Raw genomic sequence first — 27,101 nt, 5'->3', positions numbered from 1 at the left:
CGTTGTCCTTGTGGTTAATTGACTTCTGCACACTTTTTAGTACAATACATCACGACTCCAGACCTTTTAATGCGTGCAGGGCCTGTTTTGAGGAATTGGCCCCACAAATTATTTATTTATGTAAAAACTTGAACATATTCCTGCATGTACAGTGGCTTGCAAAACTATTTGGCCCCCTTGAACCTTGTGACCTTTTGTCACATTTCAGACTTCAAACATAAAGATATGAAAGTGTGGGACACAATCACAAAGTGGAACACACTTTATTGTATATTTTAAACTTTTTAACAAATAAGAAAACAGAAAAGTGGGTGTGCAAAATTATTCAGCCCCTTTAATTTCAGTTCAGCAAACTCTGTCCAGAAGCTCAGTGAGGATCTCTGAAGGATTCAATGTTGGTCTAAATGACTGACAATGATAAATTCAATCCACCTGTGTGTTATCAAGTCTCTGTTTAAATGCACCTGACCTGTGATAGTTTCAAAGGTCTGTTTAAAGAACCATGAAGAATGAGGAACACACCGAGCAGGTCCAAGATACTGTTGTGGAGAAGTCTAAAGCTGGATTTGGATACAAAAAGATTTCCAAAGCTTTAAACATCCCAAGGAGCACTGTGCAAGCAATAATATTGAAATGGAAGGAATATCAGGCCTCTGCAAATCTACCAAGATCGGGCCGTCCCCCTAAACTTACAGCTCATACAACTGGGACGGAGATTTGTCTTCCAACAAGACAATGATCCAAAACATAAAGCAAAGGCTACAATGGAGTGGTTCACCAAAAAACATCAAGGTATGAGAATGGCCAAGTCAAAGTCCAGACCTCAGTCCAATTGAGAATCTGTGGAAACAACTGAAAACTGCTGTTCACAAACGCTTTCCATCTAACCTCACTGAGCTCGAGCTGTTTTGCTAGGATATCAGTTTCTTGATGTGCAAAACTGATAGACATACCCCAAGCGACTTGCAGCTGTAATCGCAGCAAAAGGTGAGGCTACAAAGTATTAACTCAATGGGGCTGAATAATTTTGCAAACCCACTTTTTTTGTTTTTCATTTGTTAAAAAAGTTTAAAATATCCAATAAAGTGTGTTCCACTACATGATTGTGTCCCACTTATTCTTGATTCTTCACAAGAAATGAGTTTTATATCTTTGTTTGAAGTCTGAAATGTGGCAAAAGGTCAAAGTTCAAGGGGGCCAAGTAGTTCCACAAGCCACTGTATATATTATATATATATATATATATATATATGTGTATATATTTATATGTATACAGTATATATAAATTATTGTCCAGAAATGTGTAGTCAAATATTTATCACTCCCAAATGTTTCAGATCATCAAACCAACTTTAAGATCACACAGAGAAATACAAAATACAGTTCTGAAATGTTTATTCTATTTCAAGGCACACAAAAAAAATCTAAACCTTTCTGGCCTTATGTGAAAAAGTAATTGACCCCTGACGCAAATAACGTGTTGTGCACCAATAACAAAAATCAAACGTTTAGGATAATTGGTAAATGAGTCTTTCAAAACGCTCTGGAGGAATTTTGGCTAAATGGCAAAATTGTTTCAAATCTGCCATTTTGGAGGGTTTTCTAGCATGAATTGCCCGTCTTTTGGAGTGCAGGGGGCACTCCTGAAGAACTTCTATGACACCCTGGTAGCATCAGCCATCTTCTACGGAGTGGTCTGGGGGAGCAGCATTTCCGATGGCTGACAGGAAAAGACTGGACAGTCTGATCAGGAAGGCCAGCTCTGTGCTGGGATGCTCCTTCGACTCAGTGGAGGTGGAAGGGGAGAGGAGGATGATTGACTGTCATCCATGAATAGGAACATCTCCAATCCCCTGCAGGACACTGTATCTGCTATGGAGAGCTCCTTCAGTGAGAGTGACTAAGTGTGTGAAGGAGCGGTTCCGCAGGTCCTTCCTGCAGCCGTCAGACTGTATAATAAGCGGTGCTCTCGATAGACCTCACACCCTCCATGACTCTGCATATTTGCGCATTACTGGCCACTTTGACTATTTTGCACACCTGCCATTGGAAATATTCTGGTTTTTATTTTTTATATTTATAAATACTTGTTCATACTGTTGATATTCTTAGCTGTTATTCATTATTCATTGTCTTACTGCTGTAACAAAAGAAATGTACCCATTGTGGGACGAATAAAGGATTCTCTTATCTTAAGGTCACACCAAAGCATCTCCACCGGTTTGAATTCAGACTTTGCCTCTGCCACTCCAGAACCTTCTTTTTCTTTTTGAGCAATTCAGAGGTGGACTTGCTGGTATGTTTTCGATTGTTGTACTGCTGCATGATCCAAGAGCGCTTGAGTTTGAGGGCACGAACTGATTGGCTGGATGTTTTCCTTATGATCTACTGGTAGACACCAGAATTCCATTAATCACAGCAAGTTGTCCTGGGCCAGTGGCATCAGAGCAACCCTAGACCATCTCATTGCGATCAGCATACTTTACTGTTGGCAACAATGTTCCCTGTAATTTTCCACGGGTCTGAGCGTTCACCTAAAGCTGGTGAGCAACGCTTGAAACAACAGTGAGCAACAGCAAAGTGTGGCAACTAAGTCATTATCAAACATGTCCAAAACTTGACATCACGTTACATTTTCCTGAGTGTACGGCAATGCAAAAAAAAAAATCACTTTTGAATGAATTGACTAATGTATTATTGCAAGGGTTGTACGGCCTACAAACGTCATTTGTTTTTACAACAATTCTTTCACAAGATTTCCATTTCTTTTTCTCCCGGTATCTTTTGTGGCATAATACTAACATTTTTGGGGGCTTATTTAGTCGGTTGCACGATATACAACTGTATTTAATCACATTTTTTAGTGGAAGTACAATGTTGGCAACAAAATTGACTTGGTATAAATAGAAATTATTTGAATGCAACACAAACTTTTTCTTCTTTTTCCATGTTTTTTTTTTTAATTCCTTTAAAAAAAATCTCATTGTGTTTATGTTTTTCTGGGTGTCACTTTCTTCTTTTTGTTCTCTATTTACTTTTTTCCTTTATTTCTTTCTTCTTCTCCCATGGATCCCTTTTTCAACCAGTGCCTTTCTTATAGTGGAGTCATGAACACTGACTTTAACTGAGGCCAGCGAGGCCTGCAGTTCCTCGAATGATTTTTGAAGTTCTTTTCTAACCTAGGGGATGAACCGTCATCGCACCGTTGGACCAATCTTAGTGGGTTGAGCACTCAGGAAAGGTTTGCTAATGTCCTTAGTTGTCTCCATTTGTTGTTAAAGGCTCTGACAGTGGTTTGCTTTAGGCCTTTAGCCTTGGAAATGGCATTGTGACCCTTTCTGGACTGATGGATTTCCAATTTCTTTGTGAATTTCTTTGGATTGTAGCATATGAATTGTGTTAAGATTTTGTAGTTTTCGTCACCTTGTCTAACAAATTAAATTTAAGTGATTTCTTGATTCAACACTGGTGGAGGCAATCAACTTTGTGGCCTGTGGAATTTAACTCAGCTTTCCCAAAAACTGTGGTTACTCACCTTTACTTTGTGATTTAACAAGGGGGCAGAAAATTACTGAAAGCCGAGTTGACTTTTTGTTTTTTACAAATTTTAAGATTTTCTTTTGGCCTTACTGTGAAAGCCCCTCGACAAAAAGATGTGTGCCTAGTATCTTCTGGTGGGCCAGTCATGGCGTGCTACCTCTGACCTCGCCTCCCCGCCTAGTTTCTTTTTTTGGTCCTGCTCCCTCCTTCCCAACATCACGCCTCACTTGTGCTTCACTTCACATAACACCCTCTTGCCAAATTCATCCTCCTGCCTGCGCCCTGCTACTCCTCAACACACTGCTACCATCCGTCCGTCTGAGCATCAGTCTGCATCTTGGACAATTTTTCTGCACCCCGGTTTGAGGTGGAAGAGAGGGGAGGGAATGAACCTGCGAGACCCCCCCCCTCTCTCTCTTTCGCTTTCTCTCTCTCTCTCCCTCTCTCTCTCTTGCTCTTTCCCCCATTCGCCGCCGTTTTCAAGCGCCACCACAGAAGGGCAGGATTGAGGCGGCAGAGCGGATGTATCCCGACAGAGGACCACAGGAGGAGTTTGGATCCGCGCGCGCGACCAAAGAGTGCTTTCGATCGTTCACTGTTCAGCTTGCTTCTTCCCGGCACTTCTTGCGTCGGATGCTACCTTGCTAGGCTGAAGACGAAAGGTGCTGGCCGGCCGTCAGTTATCTGCCACACTTGGTCTTGCATGTGATGTGTGTGCCGATTGAACACGACAGTGCCTGCTTCATGTCTGTCACCACAAAATTCGGCTAGAGCGTTTGTGTACAAAACCAGATGAGATTCTGTTTATTGAAAAGGTTGAAACATGTGACCAAAATATTTCTCTGTCATTGTTTTTTTTGGGGGGTGGGCATCATTTTTAATTTTTTTTTGTATTCTTACTTATTAGAATATAGCAGGTTGTTTGAAAAATGTTACATACATTGAGATATAAATATCACAGAAAGTACACGATTAAAGCAAATTCAATTGAAAATTATTAATGAAGATCACAAGATTTACTATTCCAAATCTGAATAAGACATTCAAAAGTATGTGGATTATGTTAGATATGCATTGGTCAAGTCTGTAATCCACATCCTGCCTAGCATATTTCAGGTATCAGTCTCTAGCAGATTTCTTTTTTTTCTTTACATATTCAAAATATCTGCTCATGATTTAGTACAGGGAAATGTGTATATTTATTATAATACTTAATCATTAATATTCTAAGGATATCGAACTTTTTGAAACACCCTGTAGAGTATATCCTTAAACCGTGCTTGCCATATATTATATTAAAGGTGGGGTGTGTCATTTGAGGTGTCCTTAAAAAGTTGATTGGATAATTTATTTTCACGATTAGGTATGCGTTAACAATGCCCAACTAAATTCAAAGAGCCCACCTGTTTTTTTTTGCGCCTATCTGCTTTTATCTTACTTTTATTAGAGTTGTTCTGGGTGAAAACATTAGGTTTGAAGAATGGGATTAGGAGGAGTTGTTGCATTTTCAATTTCTATTTGTCTGGATAAAAATGGTAAAAGTAAGAAAATGCCTGATTCAAGTCCAGATGGCAACCCTAACTTCCAAAAAGATAAAAAAAAAGATTTCATTTGATTGCGACTAAGAAATGCACACACTTGCTAGCTCGTCATGAATGAAATGACTGAGGCTGCAAAGAAGACAGAAGCTAGGAGATGGCAGCAGAGAGTAACAAAGTTCCAAATTCCATACAGATTCTTAAACACGTTTTAATCATTTATTGAAATATCTAATCTAATTTCATTGCAAGACATTTATTTTGTTTTATATTTCCATTCAAATTAAAATTGAATAACATTTCACCCTTTCTTTTTTCCCCTCCCCAATCATATTAAATGCTTTTGTTTGTGTTGGTTATTTAATGTGCCTTACATCTTTTTGTGGGGATGCTTGCGACCACTCCTTTCAACTAATACCAGTCACAAGTATAGGATGCCTCTTTATTAGTTACTGATATGATACCAGTTACCATCCAAACTGATTCCATTAATACTTTGAAGGGACACTGTATTTCATGTACTGCCTTCAAGTGGTAAATAAATAATACTCATTAGGAAAACTTCATCAATTAAAAGAATAGGCAAAATTACACAAACTTTTATACAAACATGCATTTTTTAAATACTCGTAGGTTGAGAAATTTGCCTTTGTTTTACATTACATAAGGCTTACCTAAAGGGAGCTCACGTAATAACCCGTCATCTTGCTGCCACGAGTACCCAAAAAAACCTCAAAAAGTTTAAAAGAAAAGATAAAAGGTGAGAAGAAAAGTAGTGTTGTTAGTTCACTTTGAGTCTCCGTAGTTTGTCTTTTTCCATGTTCTTTTTAGCACTCATTTTGGTTGCACTTCATATTACTGCGGCATCTATTGGTCAAATATAACAAACAAAATAAAATCCCTCATCATGAAATGGATAAATAAATTCTACCTAAATTTGCATATTTTTTCTATTCTTCCAACTTATTATTTTCTTGGCCGTAAACAGGTCACACAAGGTCCACAATGCTAGGATTGATACTTTCAAATAAGTAAAGGTAGGTTACCTTAGATGTGAAAAATGCCCCAAAAAACTGACTCAGCACTTTTAGTTTCGTCAGCTCAGCATTTTCCCCAGAAAGACACTCTCCCAGAACAGAATAACATTGAATATCAACATTATTTCAGGATTTTAGTCTTCATCTAGACTGAGTCTTACTCTTTGGGTTTTCCATTCGCATGAGCGACCGACCCGGCAAAAAGGGAAATGTGTCTCAATGCAGATGATGCTACAATGCTTTACAACTGTTCAAGTTTATTCTTTTAATTTCATTTTTACCTTAGTGTGTGTCTTGAGTACTAGATGTTCCGAATTGTTGGGGTGTGGGGGGTGAGGGGGGAGTTGTATGGAGTGGTGGGCATTTTGTTGTCTTATTGTACACTGATTGTTTTTATAAAGCACTTTAAGTTGCAAATAATTTGTTGGAAAGTTTAGATGTTTTTTTTCTCGTATATTCACATTATCTTAAATTTGCTTTTTATTTTTCGCCACATTCAAAATAACTTATAGGAGTTACTGTTTATAAAACACCGGAGAAGCCAAGACGGTTGCTGGTAATTATTTTGGGTTCACTCACGCCACCGCCCCCCAGTACAGGTACTAAAAATGATTTAAAGTCGTGTTAGCCTCAAAACGGGCAATTATATCAATTTTTGCAGTGTGATTGATAAGTTTATTGAAGTTTCCTAGTTGCGCACCTCAGCGACCCCAAACTACAATAATCTGCAGAGCTAGGCTACGTTAGCCAGTCGAGTTCACACTTGTCTGCCATCTTCATTTATTTGCGTGAAGATTAAATAACTTCGACAAATATAGAGCTTTATAGGTGACAAGGGAGTTGCCCTTTGGCTACAATGTCTAGGTGAGAGTTGACTTTGGTCTTTGCTTTACAATGTTGATGAAATACCGACCAACAACATAGAGACGTACTTTTTTATTATTACTGTTTGTAGTACTGTAGTGCTTGACTGCCCAATATCTCATCTCATTAGCTGCACCGCTTATCCTCAGTAGGGTCGCGGGGGTGCTGGAGCCCATCCCAGCAGTCATCGGGCAGTGGGCAGGGGACACCCTGAACTGGTTGCCAGCCAATCGCAGGGCACACGGGGACAGACAACTTACTCGCTTATTCACACCTAGGGACAATTTGGACCGGCCAATTCACCTGAAATGCATGTCTTTGGAATGTGGGAGGAAACCGGAGTGCCCGGAGGAAACCCACGCAAGCACGGGGAGAACATACAAACTCCGCACAGTAAGGCCGGGAGCTGGATTTGAACCCACGCAGGAGGTTCCCACGACCTCAGAACTGTGCCGCACACGCGCTAACCACTGCGCCGCCGTGCTGCCCACTGCCCAATATATTTTGAGAAAAAAAAACAAAACATCAGTTTTGTGATACCCCAGATCGCATAAGTTATCCCTGATCGCTTTGTCTAGATCAGAGTTTTTCAACCTTTTTTGAGCCAGGGCATGTTTTTTTACATTGGAAACCCCTGACGGCACACCACTAACCAAAAATATTATAAAATGACACTGAACAGTATATTTAATTACAATATAATTTATAACACCCCGAGTTTTTACAGCACGGACACTTTACAACGACATATTTGCAGAAAATGATTCATAAATCTTTTATAAAAAATTTAAAAGTGACATTGGATAATTTCTCTCGGCACACCTGACGATCTCTCAGGGCACACTAGTGCGTTGTGGCACAGTGGTTGAAAATCACTGGCCTAGACTGATGTCAAAATCTTACCTTTGTGTTAAAGGGACAGTGTTTTGATTTTTTCTTATTTGTGTGCCAAGCCTTTTGCAAAGAAAATACCATATGGAAAGAAAAGGAGAAAAGGGAAGAAAAATAACAAAAAATGTAATGAAAAAAAGAAACAAAAATAAGGGGAAAGCAAGAAGTAATTCATAAAGAAAGGTTTTTGTGCTCTGTACAGCCCTATGAGACTTTTTGTGATAAAGGGCTATGCAAATAAATAGGACTTGACAATTTTTTTCTACCCCCCTCCATTTTCTTTTAATACTTTTGTATAGTGTTTTTGACTTGTATGGACAAAAAATCTGACTATGATTTGAAGCAACATCCGTTTTGCCATCAATTGCACATGTGACCTCACAAATACAATTTGGGTGCAGGTGCGGGGAGGAGCGGGTTCCCCGAGGCGCCGGCTCCATTGTGGACGATGGACCTGAAGGAAAGCTGCGGCAGCCGGGAGAGCTCCAGCCTGCGTCGTGGCTCCTGGCGGGGCTTCGCTTCAGGCAGCACCCTGCACGGCCTGCGCTTCATCTTCCCTTATGCTGGAGGCGGGACCACGCGTCGCTTCCTCTGGGCGGCCGCCCTCTTGACCTGCACGGCTTTGCTGGGCCTGGAGAGTGCAGAGCGTCTGGCTTACTTCCTGTCCTTCCCACATGTGACCAGCGTGGATGCGGTAGTGTCGGGCAGCCTGGTTTTCCCTGCTGTCACTGTATGCAACCTCAACGCCTACCGCTTTAGGCAGCTGACCCGCAACGACCTGTACCACGCCGGAGAGCTTCTGGCGCTGCTGGACGTGCACCTGAACGTTACACAGCCGCACCTGGCCGAGCCCGAGGTGCTCGACTTCCTGCGGGAGCACGCAAACTTCACTGGGTACAAGCCCAAGATTTTTAGCATGCGGGAGTTTGTGGGGCGTGTGGGCCACGACCTGAGGGAGATGATGCTATATTGCCGCTATCAAGGTCAGGAGTGCAGCCACCAAGACTTCCAAACGGTGAGTGCGCTCCCGCTCGAAGAGAGCATTAGTTGCAGTCGCTTTCTTTTGTCCCCCTTAGAGCAAAAGCGGATCTTTTCCTCCCACGCTTTAGATCGCCAGGCTTTGTCCTTGTACCCTTTTTGTTTTCGCACCATCCAACTCAGTTTTGGAGGTTAATTTATCTTGTCTTGAACGTTCTACCAAACTGATACACAACTTGTGATTTTTAAAGGCTTTCAAGACAGTCCGACGTCACCACCCACCCTCCTGAATGCTTCGCTTTGATAGTTCTCTGTTCCAGTTGTTAAAAGGTTTTCACAGCCATTTAGATTGCTAGTTGTGTGCTAAAATATCATTGTGTAATCGCACCGGTACCGGGATGCGCAGAAAGAAAACTAATTGTTATTTTTTGCTTGTACCGTATTTATTTGTAAACACATTTTTTTTCACCTAGATAAACTCAAAGCTTGGGTGCGTGTTATACCGAGGTTTAAAAGCAGCGTTGAGGGGGGGGGGGGGGGGGGGGGGGGGGGGGGGATTTTGTAAGGGTTATTGTTCTATCTTCTTTATTCATTATCCATTATCCGTCATCGGTCACTTCATAATAAGCTACAAAGCCTGGGAGCCGGGACTCTTACTCTCAGCCAAAAGGCAAAGCTATGGTCCTAGCCTTAAAGCCTTGCTGCGATCATTGCGAATGCACCGTTCCCGGAGGTACTGCAATACCGGGCCGATGCGTGGAGTGGACAGAGCAAGCTCTTATTCCATCTCCGGATTGCAAAAATCAATGATCATGGCTGCGATTGTGCACAATCTTAGAACATGCCGCCACACGCCAAAACAGTTAAGTCGTGAATTCCTCATTTAATCAAGAACGGCTCAGAATCCTAACCACTAGGCTACTGGGATTGTAGATGATAAAGAAAAAGGCATTACGTTTTAGCTCATCATCCCACCATTTTTACTCACGGTGCCATGTTGTACATGGTGTAATGGAGCATTATGGGAAAGAATTCTGGAAGGGTTTTTGTTTTTGGACTTGTCCCAACAACGATAGGGGGACATGGGGAGGCAAGACCTAAAGACAATATCAACTGTCTCTAAAGTGGTGCACAAGTTTGCCCCTTAAGAACACCTGAGTAGCTCGCAGACAGGTTCTGAGAATAGCCCACCAGTTTTTTCTAGTACATTTTATTTATAACTGACATGATGTTTGAGTGGTTGACCTGAAATGCACTTTGGAATTTGAAAATGTGTTACTTTCTGTTGCCATCTCCTATCCATGAGCCAAATTTTAAGTCAAGTCGTGTTTATTTGTATAGCCCTTAATCACAAAGTGTCTCATAGGGCTGCACAGAGCACTGATGAATGCAGACTACATACTGTACTATTATTACACCATCCCCTGATCTAAAACCTACATAAGGGCAAGAAAAAACACAAAAACCTCAACATGAGGAAAATGACGAAACATTGAGAAGGGACTGCACATGAGGTAATCCCCCTTCCAGGATCACCAGGCTGCAACAGATGGTACAACAAGAAAAGTAATTATTAAAATGTGCAAATATTAGAGGCGCTCGAATGAACTCCTTCTTTTCAGCTTTGGGTTGACGACTGGACTGTATTTAAAACTGGCCTTTTCTTACTTTTATCATTTCCTTGATACACTTACAAAAACTGCCATGACAACCATAAAGTCACTCTACAACCTCTCAATCACCCCCCATCCCCCCTCCTACCTAATGTGTTGCGTGTCTAGACAAAATGTTGGTAAAAGTAAGATAAACGCAGATATGCACAATGGGGGGGAACTCATTTGGGCATTGTTAACACATACTTAATAAAGAAAATATTCTACCTTAAACTTTTTAAGACACCTCAAACAATGCACCTCACCTTCTAATAATTGCACAGTAAAAAGTAACATAGGGTTTTCTTTTCTTTTAGAAATGTATATCAACATGGTAGCCTATTGCGCCAATCAGTAACAAAATGTATTTCTCAGCTTAAAACGTTTGGTGACCACTGGACTAGTTCACAATATATTGAATTGAATTGTCATTATTGTCATTGATTACAACATATTAAATATTGTATGCTACAAGACATGGTACTCAAGGGTCAATATGTAATAAACTTTGAAGAGAAAAAATATAAGAGTATCCGGGATAAAAGGCAGAATAATATTTACAACATAGTGCTAGGAGACTGGCCCAAGTTTTAATAATCCTGCAAAGTTTTTGAAAAAAAAAGAAAAAAGAAAAAAAGAATAATGCCTCGTAATAATATTGTAATAAAAAGAAATGCAATAACATGTAGCAGCAACAAAACCCCCCCAAACAAGTCAAAAGGTTTAAATGTTCACAGTTGTGTGCAATTGCATTTAACAACAAAAAGAAAAAGGAAAAGAAAAAAACAAATAAGTCCCAAGATATGTTTTAAGTTTTGTGCACTCGCTTAGGTTGGTAGTGGCCCTGGGAAAGAATCTGTCTCTGAGCATGTTTGTCCTTGTTTTGAGGGACCTGTAGCAAAATAAACCAAATCCATAAACCCAAACTATGACATTGAGTATATCCTCAAACTTGGGTTCATCCTCGTTTATTTTTATTCATACTTTATCAGACCTGTTCGCCACCTTGAAGCATTTTCTTCTTCTTCTAACTGGCAATTTCTTTTTCAAATGTGGAGCTTCCTACCTGCAAAATGGTGAAGTAATGGACACTATCGTTACCATATACATATACCGCTGTGAGGAAACTTCGATAAATAAAAACTTGGAGATTTATAGCAAGCCAATGACACCCACTTTTGATTATCACCTTTACTGTCGGGTTGGCACTGACCAATCCCACATCACCGCGTTATCATGGTAACAAGCCCTCCCTAAGATTGAAAATCATGTGAAGATGACAATTTTTTTTTTAGAACAAACAATTTGTTTGGCATTTATTTTCAGTTTTGACGAATGCATCAGACAGTTAAATCACTTTGATCAAACAATTTGTTTGGTACTTTTCAAATAGTTAACGATTAGTGCCATTGAGAGCAGGACTTTGATGGTTGGATGATTAGAGAAGGTTCACCCACAGTAATTTCTATTAACGATGGACTATTCAAGAAAAAAACATATTCAGCTCCATTTCTTGCTGAATAATGCGCGACTTTGATAAGAGTACTTTATACATTGTTGAGACTTGGTGGTCTGGTATGGTTACATGTGTGCTCCATGCACACATCTTCATTGTAAACACAAAGCACAGCTCTGCCTCTGGCCAGCCACTTCCACTGATGATGTGATTTTAATCTAGGTGCTTTGGTTTTCTTCCATGTTGGGAAATCATTTTTAGTTCCTCTTTTTATACGTACTCTCCTATATTAACCGAATTGAAATAATTCATTTTGTTTGATTCAAGTGCACCTTCTGTAGATCATTCTTAAACCGTAGGGTAAATCCACATTGACTCATTGTGACAGTCTGCTTGGCTTTTTATGTTGCAGTTAGCCTGGGTGGTCGAGCAAATCCTCGCTTGCCTCCCCTCGGAAGCCATCTTGGATGTCATGTCGGAGAGCGGCTTTGTAATCGGGTTGATGCGAGGCCACGAGAATGCCCCGTTCTGCCTCGATGCTTTTTGCTACATCTGCTTCCGGGTTGTCGCCTCGCTTTACATTGGCATCGTACTTTCACCTGCCCACAGATGCGAAAACAAATCTCAAAGCGAAAAGAGGCTGCCTGTCATGGGTGTCATGCAATATTTTTCTTCCTCCTTTGCACTTACGCAGGACAGACAGTAGACATAACCCGTTTAAAAAGTACTCATATAGTTTCTGGAATGTGAACGAAGGTTGTCTGTGATTCATGACGTTTGCCTATGATTCAAATCATTTTTTTTTAATGAATGAAGCTTTTTTTTTAACCACTATTTTGTTAAAAAAATACGCATTTTCTTTTAAAAAGGAACATTATGAGTAAGAGTGGTTTTGGTTTTGCTCGTCAATTTAAAGTAAACAAAAAAAAAAAACGTTCTATGGAGTAAAATAAAATGTTTTGTTTTTCCAAATTCAAGGCATATAGATTTTCTTTTGATAATTAAATTGACTGTGCAGAATAAAACCAACAAAGTGCATGTTGTTGCTCAACAAGGCATTGCAAATCATGCAGATAGGAAGCTGACTCTCCTTTTGTGATTCTTGAGAATACATATTGTACATATTCATCAGACCACTCTTTTTTTGCTTGACATGGTTGGTATGGATTGAAATATTCAGAAAGTAATTAAAGTATTTCAACCAGTACAACCGTCTAAAGGTACTTAAAACTTAAAAGGCCCGACCAAAAGTACTTCAAATCAGCTAAACCACAAGCACAAGACAAATAGTATTCGCCCAAAAACAATTACTGACAAGCACTGCCTGCTTTACAACAAACTACACCTGCTAAATAAATGCAGTACATTCAGGAGTAAGCTACTGGATAAAAGAAGTAACTTCTTCAAGGATAAAGGAATATGTTTCATACCTGTCAATTTATATGCTTCCCTGGTATTTTATAATTTTTTGATCATTTTGAATTATGTATGCCTATGAATTTTTTTGTCTGGATTTCTTTTTTTTTAATAAAAAAAAACCAAACTCATTTTTATTTGACCGACTTCATCTTGCCCATTTCGGCCCCAAACTGGATTGTCTCGGTCACTGGTAGCAGACAACAATGGCATTGTAGATTACTAAAATTGTCACAGTATTCTACTTAGTCTATCTTGCTGAGAGTGAGTAGGTGACGTGTTATGTTTGTAAAGTTTATCACTTGATTAATGGGGTTGCCAGGCAGGGGTTGTGTCGATCAATTTGTAATATTTTGTTAGGTATAGTGGCCTACAAGGCCAGGCTGGGAGTGAATTGCCCTTAAGACAATACAGTAGTCCTTCTTTAATAAATAATTTACTGTGATTAAAATATAGTTCAAAACGGACATGAGTTAATTGAGAAGTGTTTTCCATAAATATTTCCTTTTTGAGATTTAAGTTAAAAAATATAGCAAAATAATACTACTCAACTGTTTCCCGGATCACTTCGGGTTCTACGATCTCAAAAAAGAGTGGACTCAAGTTATAGCTGAAATGACGGTTGTATGTCCATTCCATCTCCATCCATGTTGAGTGATTAACAAGATGAAGATGTAAGTGTCTGAAAGCATTCATTTCATATCTAGACAACCATATTTTATATTGTGCAAATGACTCTGCTGAATGTAACATGCTTCCATTGTCGTTGAATGGATGGGAAGATGGCGTATGGGTTATTCTTGAAGTGGCCAAAGCTGTGCGATTGTCATCATCACTGCTCTCATGTTGGTTTCAACAAAACAAAAAACCTGACTTAACTAGTATAACATATTTTCATTCAATACTTACGAGAAGTGGTTCAAATCCAGCTCCAGACTTCCTGTGCGGAGTTTGTATGTTCTCCCCGTGCTTGCGTGGGTTTCCTCCGGGCACTCCGGTTTCCTCCCACATTCCAAAAACATGCATTTCAGGTGAATTGGCTGGTCCAATTTGTCCCTAGGTGTAAATGAGCGAGTGAGTTGTCTGTCCCCGTGTGCCCTGCGATTGGCTGGCAACCAGTTCAGGGTGTCCCCTGCCCATTGCCCAATGATTGCTGGGATGGGCTCCAGCATCCCGCGACCCTACTGAGGATAAGCGGTGCAGCTAATGAGATGAGATGAGACTTACGAGAAGTGGACATTTTTCTTTAATTTTGTTGAAATGTGTCATTACATAACAATGAGGTATAAATGAGTTTGCCTGAAAGCCAAACCTCCAACAAGCCAACTAATTAGTGGGGTTTGTTTAATGTTTCTCGGCAGGTCAGCGTGACCGGCTGACTTTTAAGAGCGTCACTCGTAAACTTCGTCTTGTTTAACAGCGTTTTTCTTTTATGTCCCAGAGTTGCATGACTAGACCCCACAAGGACTAAAAAGTCTATATTAACCCATCTTTTTATCACCTGCCATTTAATGCCATTTGTGTAGCACTGCAATATGCTAATAAAACCTCATCTGCTCGGGAGCTGGACATGCTCGACAAAATTACATCTGGCCGATGTGCTGCCTGAGCAAGTAGATAAATGAAAGGTGAGGCCTTGACAAGACTTGGGGTCGTTTCTCCACGCCGGAATACACAAGAATGCTTTTAACTGCCGCTCATCTCACGGTAACGGCAAGAAATAAATACTTGATGGCGTCCACTGTTTCTGTACATGTGTCTTTGCGGATTATGGTTTGTTAGCCTTTCTTTTTTCCCCTTTTTTGAATACACAATGGCGTCTTGAGAAATCATCAATTGGTACAATTTATGTCTCTTACATATAAGCCACCTTAAGATATAATATTTGAAATCTTAAACAAGTTTCTGACGTTAGCTATGTTAGGTACTTGACTCATGCTTATGGCATGGATAAGGGTTCGAGAACATATATCCCCTTTTCATGAGTGCATTTGGCTCTGAGATCAAATAGAACTTGCACAAATAGTTAATATATTGTTACATGCAAATCTGATATTGGCAGGTGCAATGTTATAGTATAATATGGTTTGGTACAGTGTATATATAGGGTACAGCCTCAACTACTGTTAACCGTCAAGGTGTAGCCAAAGAATCATTTATATGAAAGCTCAGTAAACAAGATCGTTCAAGGACATGTTTGCTGTTAGACACTTTACACAGAAAACCCAGGAAACAAACTGTAAACACCCCAATACGCCAGCAAAGCACCCAGAACAAATTTGATTTGTAGAAATGGGAGGCGGTATACATTGCCGCTTCTTCTGTCATCCTCTGTTCCATTTGCAATTTTTTGCTTTTATCGCTCTTTGGGTCAAAAGGTTCCTTACCCCCGACATAGTTGCCAACCTTTTTACATTAATAAGCAGTAGCTGTTACACTCAATTTTTTTGCACGAACAAACTTTTTACATACATCGACTGATGCAACCTGCACGTATCATCAGTGATGTTACCTGAGGTCACAACGTTTTGGGTCTTTCAAACATCATACACTCTCACCCACTCAGACCCCAACTTGTGTCCAAGTTTACCTTTCTTCAACCAGAACCCCTTTGATGCAGCCTCTGCTGCCTCTGTGACCTCCTTAATGGGCTTTTGCTTTTTGGCCCCTGTAATGCCCAATATTTTGTAAGCCTTGCAGCAAAACAGGCCTAAATCAGCTTTCCATATAAAGCTGAACCATCTGCACAAGTGCCCAAGTTAGTAAATACTGCATATGGCAAAGCGAAAAGCATTTGTTAACTTATCCATGAACTTAACAATCTTTCTCTTGAGATGAGCATTATTCTCTCAAAATTCCTTCACATTACTTTGGCAATATGGTAAAAATTTAATTTAATGTTTCCTTTGTTGCCATTCTTGCGCCTTTTCTCTTTTGATATAGGGCCCACCTCATAAAAATAGGAGCATTTTCTTGTTGTTTCTATGACTTTATTGATATGTGTTCATTTTTTTCATCAGGATATTAAAAAATAATTATCTGAGCAAGCCCTTATGCATTCTGAATTTTTCAAGCATATGGATGTCAAATTTAGTGCTTAAAAAGCACAGACATCTTATAATCTTTTTTTTTTTACTTCTGAGTATTTCAAACCCAATTTGATGATACTAACCTATCCATCCATCCGTTAGCTGCACCGCTTATTTTCAGTAGGGTCTCTGGCCTACGCCGTGGGTCCTTGCTTACAAAAGCAGTATTAATGCCTGCTGTTTGAGACTCTTTGTCAGCCCTTTGAGACTCTTTGTAATTAATGGCTATACAAATAAAAATGACTTGACTTGACTTGTTGGATGTAATGCCATATTTCATGTAACAGCTTTTTTTCCGCCTTGTCTTCTGGCTGGCAACCTTAAAAGTCAACACTTAGACCGTGTTTCTATAATGTAGCTTGTGAGCTGCAGGCCAAGTTGATTGGCGTGATAGGAGACATCAATCTCCTTTTATAGTGATTAGCCGGATGCAAGGGTATTGCACTTGAAAAAAAAACTAGAATAGCAAACAAACATTGGAGTTGGGGGTTTGAAGGGGGTGTGACCTGCAGCTTTGGCCATAGTAGGACATCTTCCCCTGGAAGATGGCTTTAGGGGAAGCAAGCTATTTTTGACAGCTCATGACTGACCTAGATAAACATTCCGCGTTCCTTCATTGTGCACATGATACTGCAGTAGCTAGTCAAATCCAGATGTTGACTGGGATCATTTGCATCCACCAACATGACAACACAGTCCTCTGTTAACTGTTACAACTGATAATAATAGCTTTAAAACTCTACAATGTGAAAATGAATCTCCTTTGAATCAAATCAATCGTTATCAGATGTCCAAGTGAACTGCTACAGGTTATGACGTATGTTGTTGTGTTAATTTCACCAACCACTGGGTTTTTTGATTCAGAAATGTGGGTCTTGTTGTTTGAGTTTAGTTTTTGGTGCTGTAAAGTTTGGGAGGTTTTAACTTTAATGATTTTGTGACCACACACTACTGGAAATGTCATATTTGTTTGTCGTTGGTGGATTTAGGATTTGGTTTACAGTTTTAATCTATTTTATTTAACCATGATTGCGTTCAGATATACTGTATCATATAAGACGAAGGTCGGCAACCTGCGGCTCAGGAACTGCATGCGGCCTTTAGTGCTGCCAGGTGTCTCCCTGACACTTTCCAAAATATTTACAAATTGAAAAAGATGGGAGAGGTAAGCATATGTTTTGTTTGACATGGTTTTTGTAGAAAGACAAACATGACACTACCCACTTACCTTTTCCAATGCCGTTAACATGTGTAGGATAAATATTACATTTCAAATACTTCGACGCATCTCTCCTCTGCCTGCTTTCCTGTGTTAAAGCCGAGCTTTAACACCTCCCCCCCTTTTAAAGTAACGCAATATCACGCAACACCCCTAATTTCAACACATAAACGCGTAAGAACACAATCTTGTCATAGGGTCTTTTCAAGTAACAAAGAAGCTGTTTTTAAGTGTTTTTTGTCAGTTTATGTTTTGAATGCTACTTAGGGGTATTATTTGTGTTTTGTAGCTCAGGCCCAGGGATGGCTGTGTTGATTTGGTATCGAAAGAGGGAGAGAGGCGGATAATGCTGTGTTTTATCCATGCACTGATTTGTTTGACATTTGCCTAGAAATCAAACTTACACTGTGTTAATTTGCCTTTTTTACCTTACCTTTTCACAAGGCTACTGTTTTATTTTCTATAAATGCATGCTGTGTTTTTTTGCACTCTTTGTGTTGCCCAAATATTTGAAATATTGGATCCCTTTATTGCATTTCTTAAAGTTTATCAAAGCAGTGAAGCATACTGTTATTCAATATTATTCCAATGAAGTTAAACCTGAGGCGGTATCCTACAACTGATTTGTCTTGTGGGGCATCATTCTCCAGAGGATGTGCTGCATTCAACTTAGTTATTTTGATAGTAAGCTTAAAAGAATTAACTTGTTAACCAAATGGTAGCGACACATTCTTTTACCTTTGGACAGCACTTTCCAGGAAGAAAGGAAAACAACTAACAATGTGATCTTGAGTTCCAAGATTTTAACTTAATTAGTATTGGCCATAACATTTGAAATCACCAAATATTTTTGATGTAATCAAAAGCTTAATGTTTATTAATGTTATGACTGCATCAGTTACTTTCTGATTAATGCTTGCTTCCTGTGAAGAACATTAGGACGGGTTTAGGCGTAACTAATGAAATTCAGCCCAAATTGGAGGACGTAAACTCTAAACAGAGATAAGAACCGCCTGATACTGGACACTCCCCTGACAAGATTTACCTTTAGCAATTTTGCCTTTAGCCTCAGCTCTTAGTACTTGGTTTATTGTACCTGTCAGCTGTGTAGCTGCACTGACTGCACGCAAACTTTAGGAGGGTTTTTACTTTCTCGACATGAAATACCTTATCAGGTTCTGAGACTGGTTGTCTGAACAATAGCACAATGATCATAATGTTTTTTATTGACGTTTGGTTGGAGCGACTTATTTGACGCTGGGTGAAATGAGGTTTAATGAGTTTGACAAGGCCAATTTAATCAGTCTTCGTGTTGGGATTAAAAGCTTTGCACTTGTAGCGTCATCCAACATAAATGATGACTCCGAATCGCCATACTGTTTTAATCCATACTAAAATGAACTGTCAACCTGCTGGTGGCCTTTGCTTCCGCATCCCAAAGGAACAGCTTCTGATGGGTCCAATTACCCCATGACGCAGGAGGCAGATTCAGTGACTGATGATGCAACACGACTCAATAACAAAGAGCTAATTAGCTGATGCATGGCAGGACAGCATTTGTGGCCGCGACCCCGTCTGTTAACGCAGCAATTAGCTGTAACCACTTCCCATTTGCTTTTATATCTCTTTGTTATACTGTTGTGCTCTCCCCAAGTTGGTTCTTGTTGTGCTGATTAATTGTTGCACTAAATAGTAGTCCTTGGTGATGGTGTTGATTGCACAGTGGGGTATGGTGGCTGTGTTATTGTACAACTCATATGTTCTTATACAAAATAGATATTGAAAAAATATGTTGAAATAAACCTGTCTTACTTTGACCCAATTATTTTCACCCAGTGTGTGTTTGAAACACAATTTTATTAAAAATTAAGCTTCCTTTCAGCAAAAAATAAGCATTTATCTTCATACCCATTTGTGTGTACATGCAGTAAGGAACATATGAGTGAGTAAATTTGTCTATTTTTGCAGATGAGTATGTCCAGCTTCGTCCACCATTTTGCTTAGTTATTTTGCTAGTTAAAGCCAGGACAGATAAGAAGACAATCCTAAAACGGCTTGATGAGCAAAAACGATTGTGCTGCAATTAAAATCTTAGCGGGAACGTTTGCAAACTAAGGATCGTCAGCATTCTAATCCAAATGGATTGATTATTGATGCAACTCCTTTTCAATGGAAAGGAAAGAGTTTTGTAACGTTGATAATTGCCTGCCACATGTCTTGTATGTTTACATTGTGAGGTAAAATTAACCGTTAACTGTTCCCGGATCCCTTAACTATCTGGGCACCCATGAGGTTGCAACTCTGGACAGCTTTCTCCATTGTTGACAGTTCCTGGCCTGTTTTTGGGTTGTGGCATAGTTGGCCCCAGTCCATTCCTTAATGGTGTCGGGCCAGTTATTTTTCGGTCTTCCTCTCCTCCTGCCCCCTTGGACTGCTCCCCGGATTTTCACCAGTCCTGATGATCCTGTGACGTGACCACACCACTGTAGTTTGCGTCCGCACATAGTTGACAACAGTTATTCGTAGGGTCCAATGTGTCCCCTGATGGTGTTGCGCACCGTTTTGTTTGTAGCTGATGCGTAGAAGTTTCCTATAGCTATGCATTTCCATGGCCTGGATTTTATTTTCCAGTTTTGTTTTGGGAGACCACGTCCCGCAAGTGTAGAGGAATATAGAAGTAGCCAGTGCTTGCATGTTGCAGCTTTTGATTTCACTTCTATGTTCATGTCCCTCCAGATGGTGTTAAGTCTGGCAAGTGTGGCTGTAGTGTGAGCTGTCCGGGCCATGATTTCTGGTTCTGACCCCTCTTCTGCTATGACAGCTCCAAAGAATATAAATTTGGTGACAGGTTCAAGTTCCTTGTGGTTTATGCTGTCGTTTGTGTTGATACATCGGGGGTTGTTGGTCACTACTATTGTTTTGATTATCTTTGTTTATATCCATCCTTTGCTGGGTTGATGCTTTGTCTAGGCAATTGACCTATTCTGTTCTTCTCCTGCCAATCGGGCTATATCATCAGCAAAATGGAGATTATTCCCTTAAACTACACGACCAACCAGTCAAGAGATTCAAGAGGTGAGCAACCCGGTCCCCGAGGGTCGCATGTCCCCCATGATTTGGAGATTTCACTTCTTCAACTCAGGTGATGCAAAGTATTAGCTCATAAGCAAGCTGTCCATAGTTTGTTAACAATCCTGGTGACTGGCATCACCTGAGTTGAAGAAGAAAAACCTCCAAAATCATGCAGGATTTTAGGCCCTTGAGTACGGTGCTCTGATGAAATGTAACAGAGTGTTACCGTGCACTTCAAGCTTGTTTTGTAGATTCATTACAGGTAGAATATTCTTAATAATTTGTTGAGAAAATATTTACACATGCAAGAAGGCAGGACAGCAACACTGAAACATAGAATTATCGCAAACATAACTGTTCCTGATGATAAGCAAACATATACAGCGTGATTACCGTTGTCAACAAAATTATGCTAAAAAGCTACCGCAGAAAAACACGCCAGGCTTAAAAGCTATGTTAGAATGCAATATATTCACACGGTGACTGAAAATAGTGAATACTCACCACTTTTGAACTGAATGCATTACAGTCTTCAAAGGCACTTGTGATATGTAGGACAAATATTGAACATTTTCAGGAAAATCGCTATCAGTGCTGTGTGCACTGGTCATTGATAGGAAGTCTCGATGCGTCAAATAATTGCAGAACACCCACCTCTGACATAGATGATGTTATAGGAGGTCTTAGGAGATAAAAATGAAAAGTTTGAAAACAATATTTTTTATGTCAAAGTTTTATTGGAATGTTATTATGCTTACTATAAAATAAATCCAGTCCAAGGTAACAAAGTGTTGTTTCTCAGCCAAAGTTTTGCAGATTGTGGAAATTGAGACTCTTTGTGATTAAGGGCTATAAAAAAAAAAAGACTTACTTTTTGGAAAAAATACAAATGTTGTTATTTTACAATGTTGGGGCCTACAGGTTTTAGATTATGTTTGCATTTGACTCAGCTACGTGAATGTCATGTAAAGAAAGAACTAACATAGGGTTTAGCATTGTGGCTTGACTGGAGGTTTAACAATATGCAAAGATCTATATATTCATTATAAACAGATTTAAATGGGTACTTATTCAACTTTTATGAAGTGAGCTCAGATGTTCTTCAGAGACCTCAGTAGTTTTATCCTTTCTATTATGCTGGCTACCAATGGAGACAGTCTTAGATGTTCTTCATTGAATCATTTTTATGTTCTTTAATATATGGAATAAAATTGATCTAAATTTGCATTCTCCACAAGCTTTGCTGTCACAATCATGTACCCAACATGGAAAAAACATATATTTTAATGGAAAAGAACACAACATTTGCAAGTACACACATTGTCAAATGTGAGGACAACCTGATAAATGAAGAACACTTGACATGTACTGTGTATAAATACTTAAACTCTATACATGCCTATTTATCTGTCCTGATTAAGTAACAAATAAATATTGACAGTTTGCGAAATCTTATTGGCTTTGAATGGCATCCGAATTTGATGGTACTTGATGAACATGGGAAAGTTTGAAAGACCCCTGGAAAAAGCCAAAGTGAGTTTAAAATGGGTGCCATTATATATGGTCGCACTTTCATTATATTTTTCAATGATAGAAAGGTCTGAAAATGTTCAAACTGCCAAACAGAAAAGACTAAGGCGGGATGATTAAAACCTATTGAAAAGTTATTTGTGAGTTTATGGTAATATAATACTATGACTTGCGGATAAAATGGTTTGGATTCTTGATGATTTATATGATAAATTTCAAGTCGTGCGTGCTGATTTTCTGGGGCATCCGTTATGGTAATGTGAACTAGAACATAATCAGATGAATGACTTTAAAGGCATAACCGTATCATAAACATTTTTTTTAAATAAGGAAATGGATAAGAGGGATCCTTTGAGATAACCTGTATTCATTATCAATGGACGGCTCTTTAAGCCAATCTACACAGACCATACATGCTAGAATACAAAAGAATGGATGTGGCTCCCTGCCCTGGCTGGATAATTGTTCCAGAGGATTCGATTTTCCTCTGGCTCAGTATGCCTGCAGCCATGTAAGGTTTGCACAACCCGGCAAGGATTCCAAGACCACCAGATCAGTGGATCCTTAGAATTTGTGTTTTGTATGCTGTGGCACGTTTTTTTTTGCCTGCCTTCCATTCTAAAGAGAAAGCGAAAAACAATCTTCAAAATGTTGTGTGTTCCGTTGTGTTTTTTTTTTTATTTTCTTTTGTTGCCACTCATGATAGACATTTCAACTTTAAACATTTCTGGCTTCATGGTGTTAATTTTCGAAATGGCCTTTCTGAGACTCTGCCCTTGGATAACCTGTTGAGAGCTTCAATGAAGGCAGCCCCCGTCGTTGTCTGAAATAACTCCCGATGAAGCAGATCAACGTCTCAGGCAAACTCTCAGACGTCTGAAAATTTTGCATGCATCGTGCGAGCGTATTGTGCCGTGTGTGCCTGCAGTGACTGCATTCTTGGCTGGCCTTCTCACGTCTGAAGCTATCATTCTCAATAAAGCACCACAATGATCGGAGGAAGAGGTGGTTATAAAACGAGGGGTGCTGTGTGTGAACACACCACTGCGCGTTTGCAACTATATTCACTAACTCGTCATGATGTCAAGTAAAGGTATCTAATTCAGAGGTTGGACTTAAATGCAAAATGTGTGGAAAATAGTACATGGTTTCTGATTATTATCGATATAAATTTAATCTGTATATTCCATTTTTTTCCGAGATAATGCATTTTAAGGACATCCAGTCTTGTCTTTGACTTCCCGAGCTTTGATGTTATGTGAGGAACACCGGCACCCAAGCATACCAGTCACCGTATCGGTTTACATTAAAGAGAGTCAAGGAGTTTATGAGTGTTTCAAGCAAAGTTAACCTGGACAGATCAATAAAAGGCAGCCACAGTCAGTGCAGAAACACAAGGCCCAGACACAAAAAACGCGCTTTGAGCAGCCAAGCCAACTAGGAACCAACAACAAAAACAGCTACAGCGACAAACACGAACCCTGCCGGGAATCAACCAATAAACACGCCGCTAGCTGGCCTAACAACACACTGTTTCAGCTAACGCCATATAACCGGGACTGATATACGAAAGGCGGCTGCAGTCTCTGTGGAAAGACTCAAGGCTGGCTGACTAACAAACACGCAGTTAGTAGCTAGGGTAACCAGGAACCAACAACAAAAAACGGCTACTGCGACAAACCAGACCTGAAAAACCAATGGACACGCTAGGCTAGCCGGATAGCCAGCCCTACAACACGCTGTTTGCAGTTAACTGGAAAAAACAAAATAGGAAGCCCTTGGTAGCTCCGACGCAAACAGGGAAATAGCCGGACAATATTATATCAACCACGACTTACAAGGCGCAAAAACACAAAACGAAAAGCCACAATCTCCTACTTAAAAGGAGGAAAATGCAAAGAAGGAATGCACGGTGTAACAGCGGCAGGTAAACTTACCCAACGCAGCCTTTTGAGGTTGTAACACGCAGATCGGACAAAACTCTCAAGGCCCCCAGTGACGGGGTAAGCAAAGTTTGAATTTCCCCAAGCAGAAATTAACTTTATGCAATTGCTGTTCGCAACAGCCACTGTTCTTTTTGTAGCTATATATTGTGTTAATGAGATTTGCTATTTTAAGTGTTGTGTTTCTCAGATGACAGTACAGCTCTAGAGGAAACATGCCAGATGGGCAATTTGAAAGAACACAACATGTTCTGTGCCGAATTTGAAAAGAGTGGTCTTTGTGAGTACCTTTAATATCATAAACACAGTGTGATTTTTTTATTTTATTTTTTCTCACAGAAAAAAATCACAAACTTTAAGGAGTATGCATAACCAGCTCGGTAGCCTGGATGGTAGGGCGCCCGCTCCGAGACTGGGAGATCGCTGGTTCAAGCCTCGGCCGAGTCATACCTAAGACTTACAACATTGGTACTCATTGCCTCCCTGCTTGGCGCTCGGCATTAAGGGTTGGAATTGGGGGGTTTGGTCACCTAATGACTCCCAACACAGAAGTTGGGTCTAAAATGGCGGTGCCCTGTTTGGCTGCGGCTGCATCGGCTCGCTACAGTTTAACTGTACGGGTCAGGTGTATTGACATTTTGTTCTGTGTGCATGGTTACAAAGAATGACAACAAAAGTAAATTCTATTCTGTTCTATAACATCGTGTTGAACCTGGTGATGTACTTCAAGGCCCTTTATAAAAGGCCAAAGGCAGTTTATCTCAGCAGTCTGAAATTTAATAGCCATGTCTATCATGATGGACCCGTGAATGAGTCATTGAACCATGCTGGAAACGGCACTGGGAGTCTGTCACGCATCCATCCATCCATTAGCTGCACCGTTTATCCTCAGTAGGGTCGTGGGGGTGCTGGAGCCCATCCCAGCTATCTTCCGGCAGTGGGCAGGGGACACCCTGAACTGGTTGCCAGCCATTCGCAGGGCACACAAAACAGACAACTCGTTCGCTCATCCACACCTAGGGACAATTTGGACCGGCCAATTCACCTGAAATGCATGTTTTTGGAATGTGGGAGGAAACCGGAGTGCCCGGAGGAAACCCACGCAAGCACGGGGAGAACATACAAACTCCGCACAGGGAGTCCGGTACCTGGATTTGAACCCATGACCTCAGAACTGTGCCGCACACGTGCTGCCCGGAGTCCTTATAATTCTTTTGAATATCCCCTTCTCAATTCATGGTCTACATTTCAAGAGTACCGTATTTTCCGCACTATAAGGCGCACCGGGTTATAGGGCGCACCCCGAAAAAATAGTTTCTGGTCCTGTTTTTGACATACATAAGACGCACCGGATTATAAGGCGCTACAATGGGAACGTCGACAAAACAGTCAGATAGTTCAGTCCAACTTATTACCCCCTTAACATTCCGAAAGCTTGCAAAGACGCAAATTCGTGTCGAGAACACGTGCGGATGCGGTGTCCGTACGATGTCACTCAAATGCATCGTTCCATCATTCGGAAGGTTAAAGTCTTGGGATTCAAGAAATGCCAACCATTCCTTAATATCTATTTTCTTTTTCGCTCACAACTTTACTGTGCATATGACAATAAACACTTGGAATTGAGTTTAATTTAAAAATAGACACTCCATTCCATCCATTATCTGCACCGCTTATCACAGAAACATCGAGTTCAGTCTGAAACAAGATACAGGGACAATATAAAATCCGGAGTAGCTCACCGAAGTTGTGTTCATAAACATGTGCAGCCAATGTCTTCTTATATCCGTGAGGGTAGTAAATCCAGGAGAATACAATATTTACAAATACAGAATAGAAAAAAATGCTTTCTCTATGCCGTCAGCCACATGCTATACACATTCATCTTTTTCGGCCAATTGCGGCTTTGTTTCGCCGTTTAAGCCAATGCCAGCCAGTAAATGATAAAAAGGATCCGCCCCTTGACCTCCGAATAACTTTAGCCAATAGTGATCGATTCAAATGATGATTGACACATTGGTTAGCCAATGAAACGCCGGTAAATAAATCCCAGCATACACCGCGTACTACTTGGCGTTCGAGGGAAAATCTAGTCGGCGGCTGCAAGTTAGTTGGAAAACTTTGCAATTTTAAAATTGATCCATAAATAAGGCGCACTGTATTATAAGGCGCATGGTCAGCTTTTGAAAAAAATAAAGGCTTTTAGGTGCGCCCTATAGTGCTGAAAATACGGTAATTTATTATGTGAACTCGGGCCAAAGATATCTCACGATTCATTCCATTCCAACCGTCTAGGAGAGAAAAGACGGTAACCCAATTTGTACCTAATTAAAAAAAAAATCATCCCATTAATTGCCCAAATACTTCTCCTTTGGTGAGGTCACATGTTCAAATATGAATAGGCACTTAATTATCAATGTGTAACAACTGGATCCGCCTCACACAACTTCTCAAAAGAACAAAAAAGATTCAGCCAAAAAAAGATGCCTTGGTTAATACAATATTAGAGCAGACTAGAACAATCAACACTAAGTGCAAAACCACGTTGTAGAAGACTTGTTGTTCTAGAGCAGGGGTGGCGAACACGAGGCTCTAGAGCCGCATGCGTCTCTTGGCCAATAAGAATGCGGCTCTTTGCCTCATCATATTTCCCATATACTACTCTTTGCCTTGTTTCATGTTTAGTTTTTTTTTGTGTGTATTGAGGGTGGACACTTTCCAGCGGGTCCCATTTCCGGATCAAGTTTTTCTCTGCCTGTGATTTTTGTCCCCCCCCCCCTCTTACTTGTTCATTTGTCATGGTAACCATGTTATCCTGCCACAATTATTTCTTTTATTGAAAAATTAGTAATGATGTTTGAATAAGCAATGTTTTT

At 40.1% G+C, this 27,101-nt stretch overlaps 1 protein-coding gene and 1 pseudogene across 1 annotated transcript in view; one reads left to right on the top strand and one right to left on the bottom strand.

Moving 5' to 3' along the window:
• The first annotated feature begins 3,885 nt into the window (after positions 1 to 3,885).
• Positions 3,886 to 27,101, top strand: part of asic2 (acid sensing ion channel subunit 2) — a 264,184-nt gene continuing 240,968 nt past the window's right edge. Inside the window, exons 1-2 of the mRNA XM_088331797.1 lie at positions 3,886 to 4,202; positions 8,272 to 8,885. Coding sequence (XP_088187923.1) covers positions 8,319 to 8,885 — 567 coding nt within the window. The 5' untranslated portion in view covers positions 3,886 to 4,202; positions 8,272 to 8,318. The remainder of the gene's footprint in view (positions 4,203 to 8,271; positions 8,886 to 27,101) is intronic.
• LOC148374060 (U2 spliceosomal RNA) lies at positions 9,567 to 9,656 on the bottom strand (annotated as a pseudogene).

Source organism: Urocampus carinirostris, chromosome 1 (assembly GCF_059441175.1).
Source record: "Urocampus carinirostris isolate Australia breed hairy pipefish chromosome 1, RoL_Ucar_1.0, whole genome shotgun sequence".
NCBI classification, from domain to species: domain Eukaryota; kingdom Metazoa; phylum Chordata; class Actinopteri; order Syngnathiformes; family Syngnathidae; genus Urocampus; species Urocampus carinirostris.
Note: the sequence above shows the minus strand (reverse complement) of the source record. Positions and strands in the feature narration are given on the sequence as shown.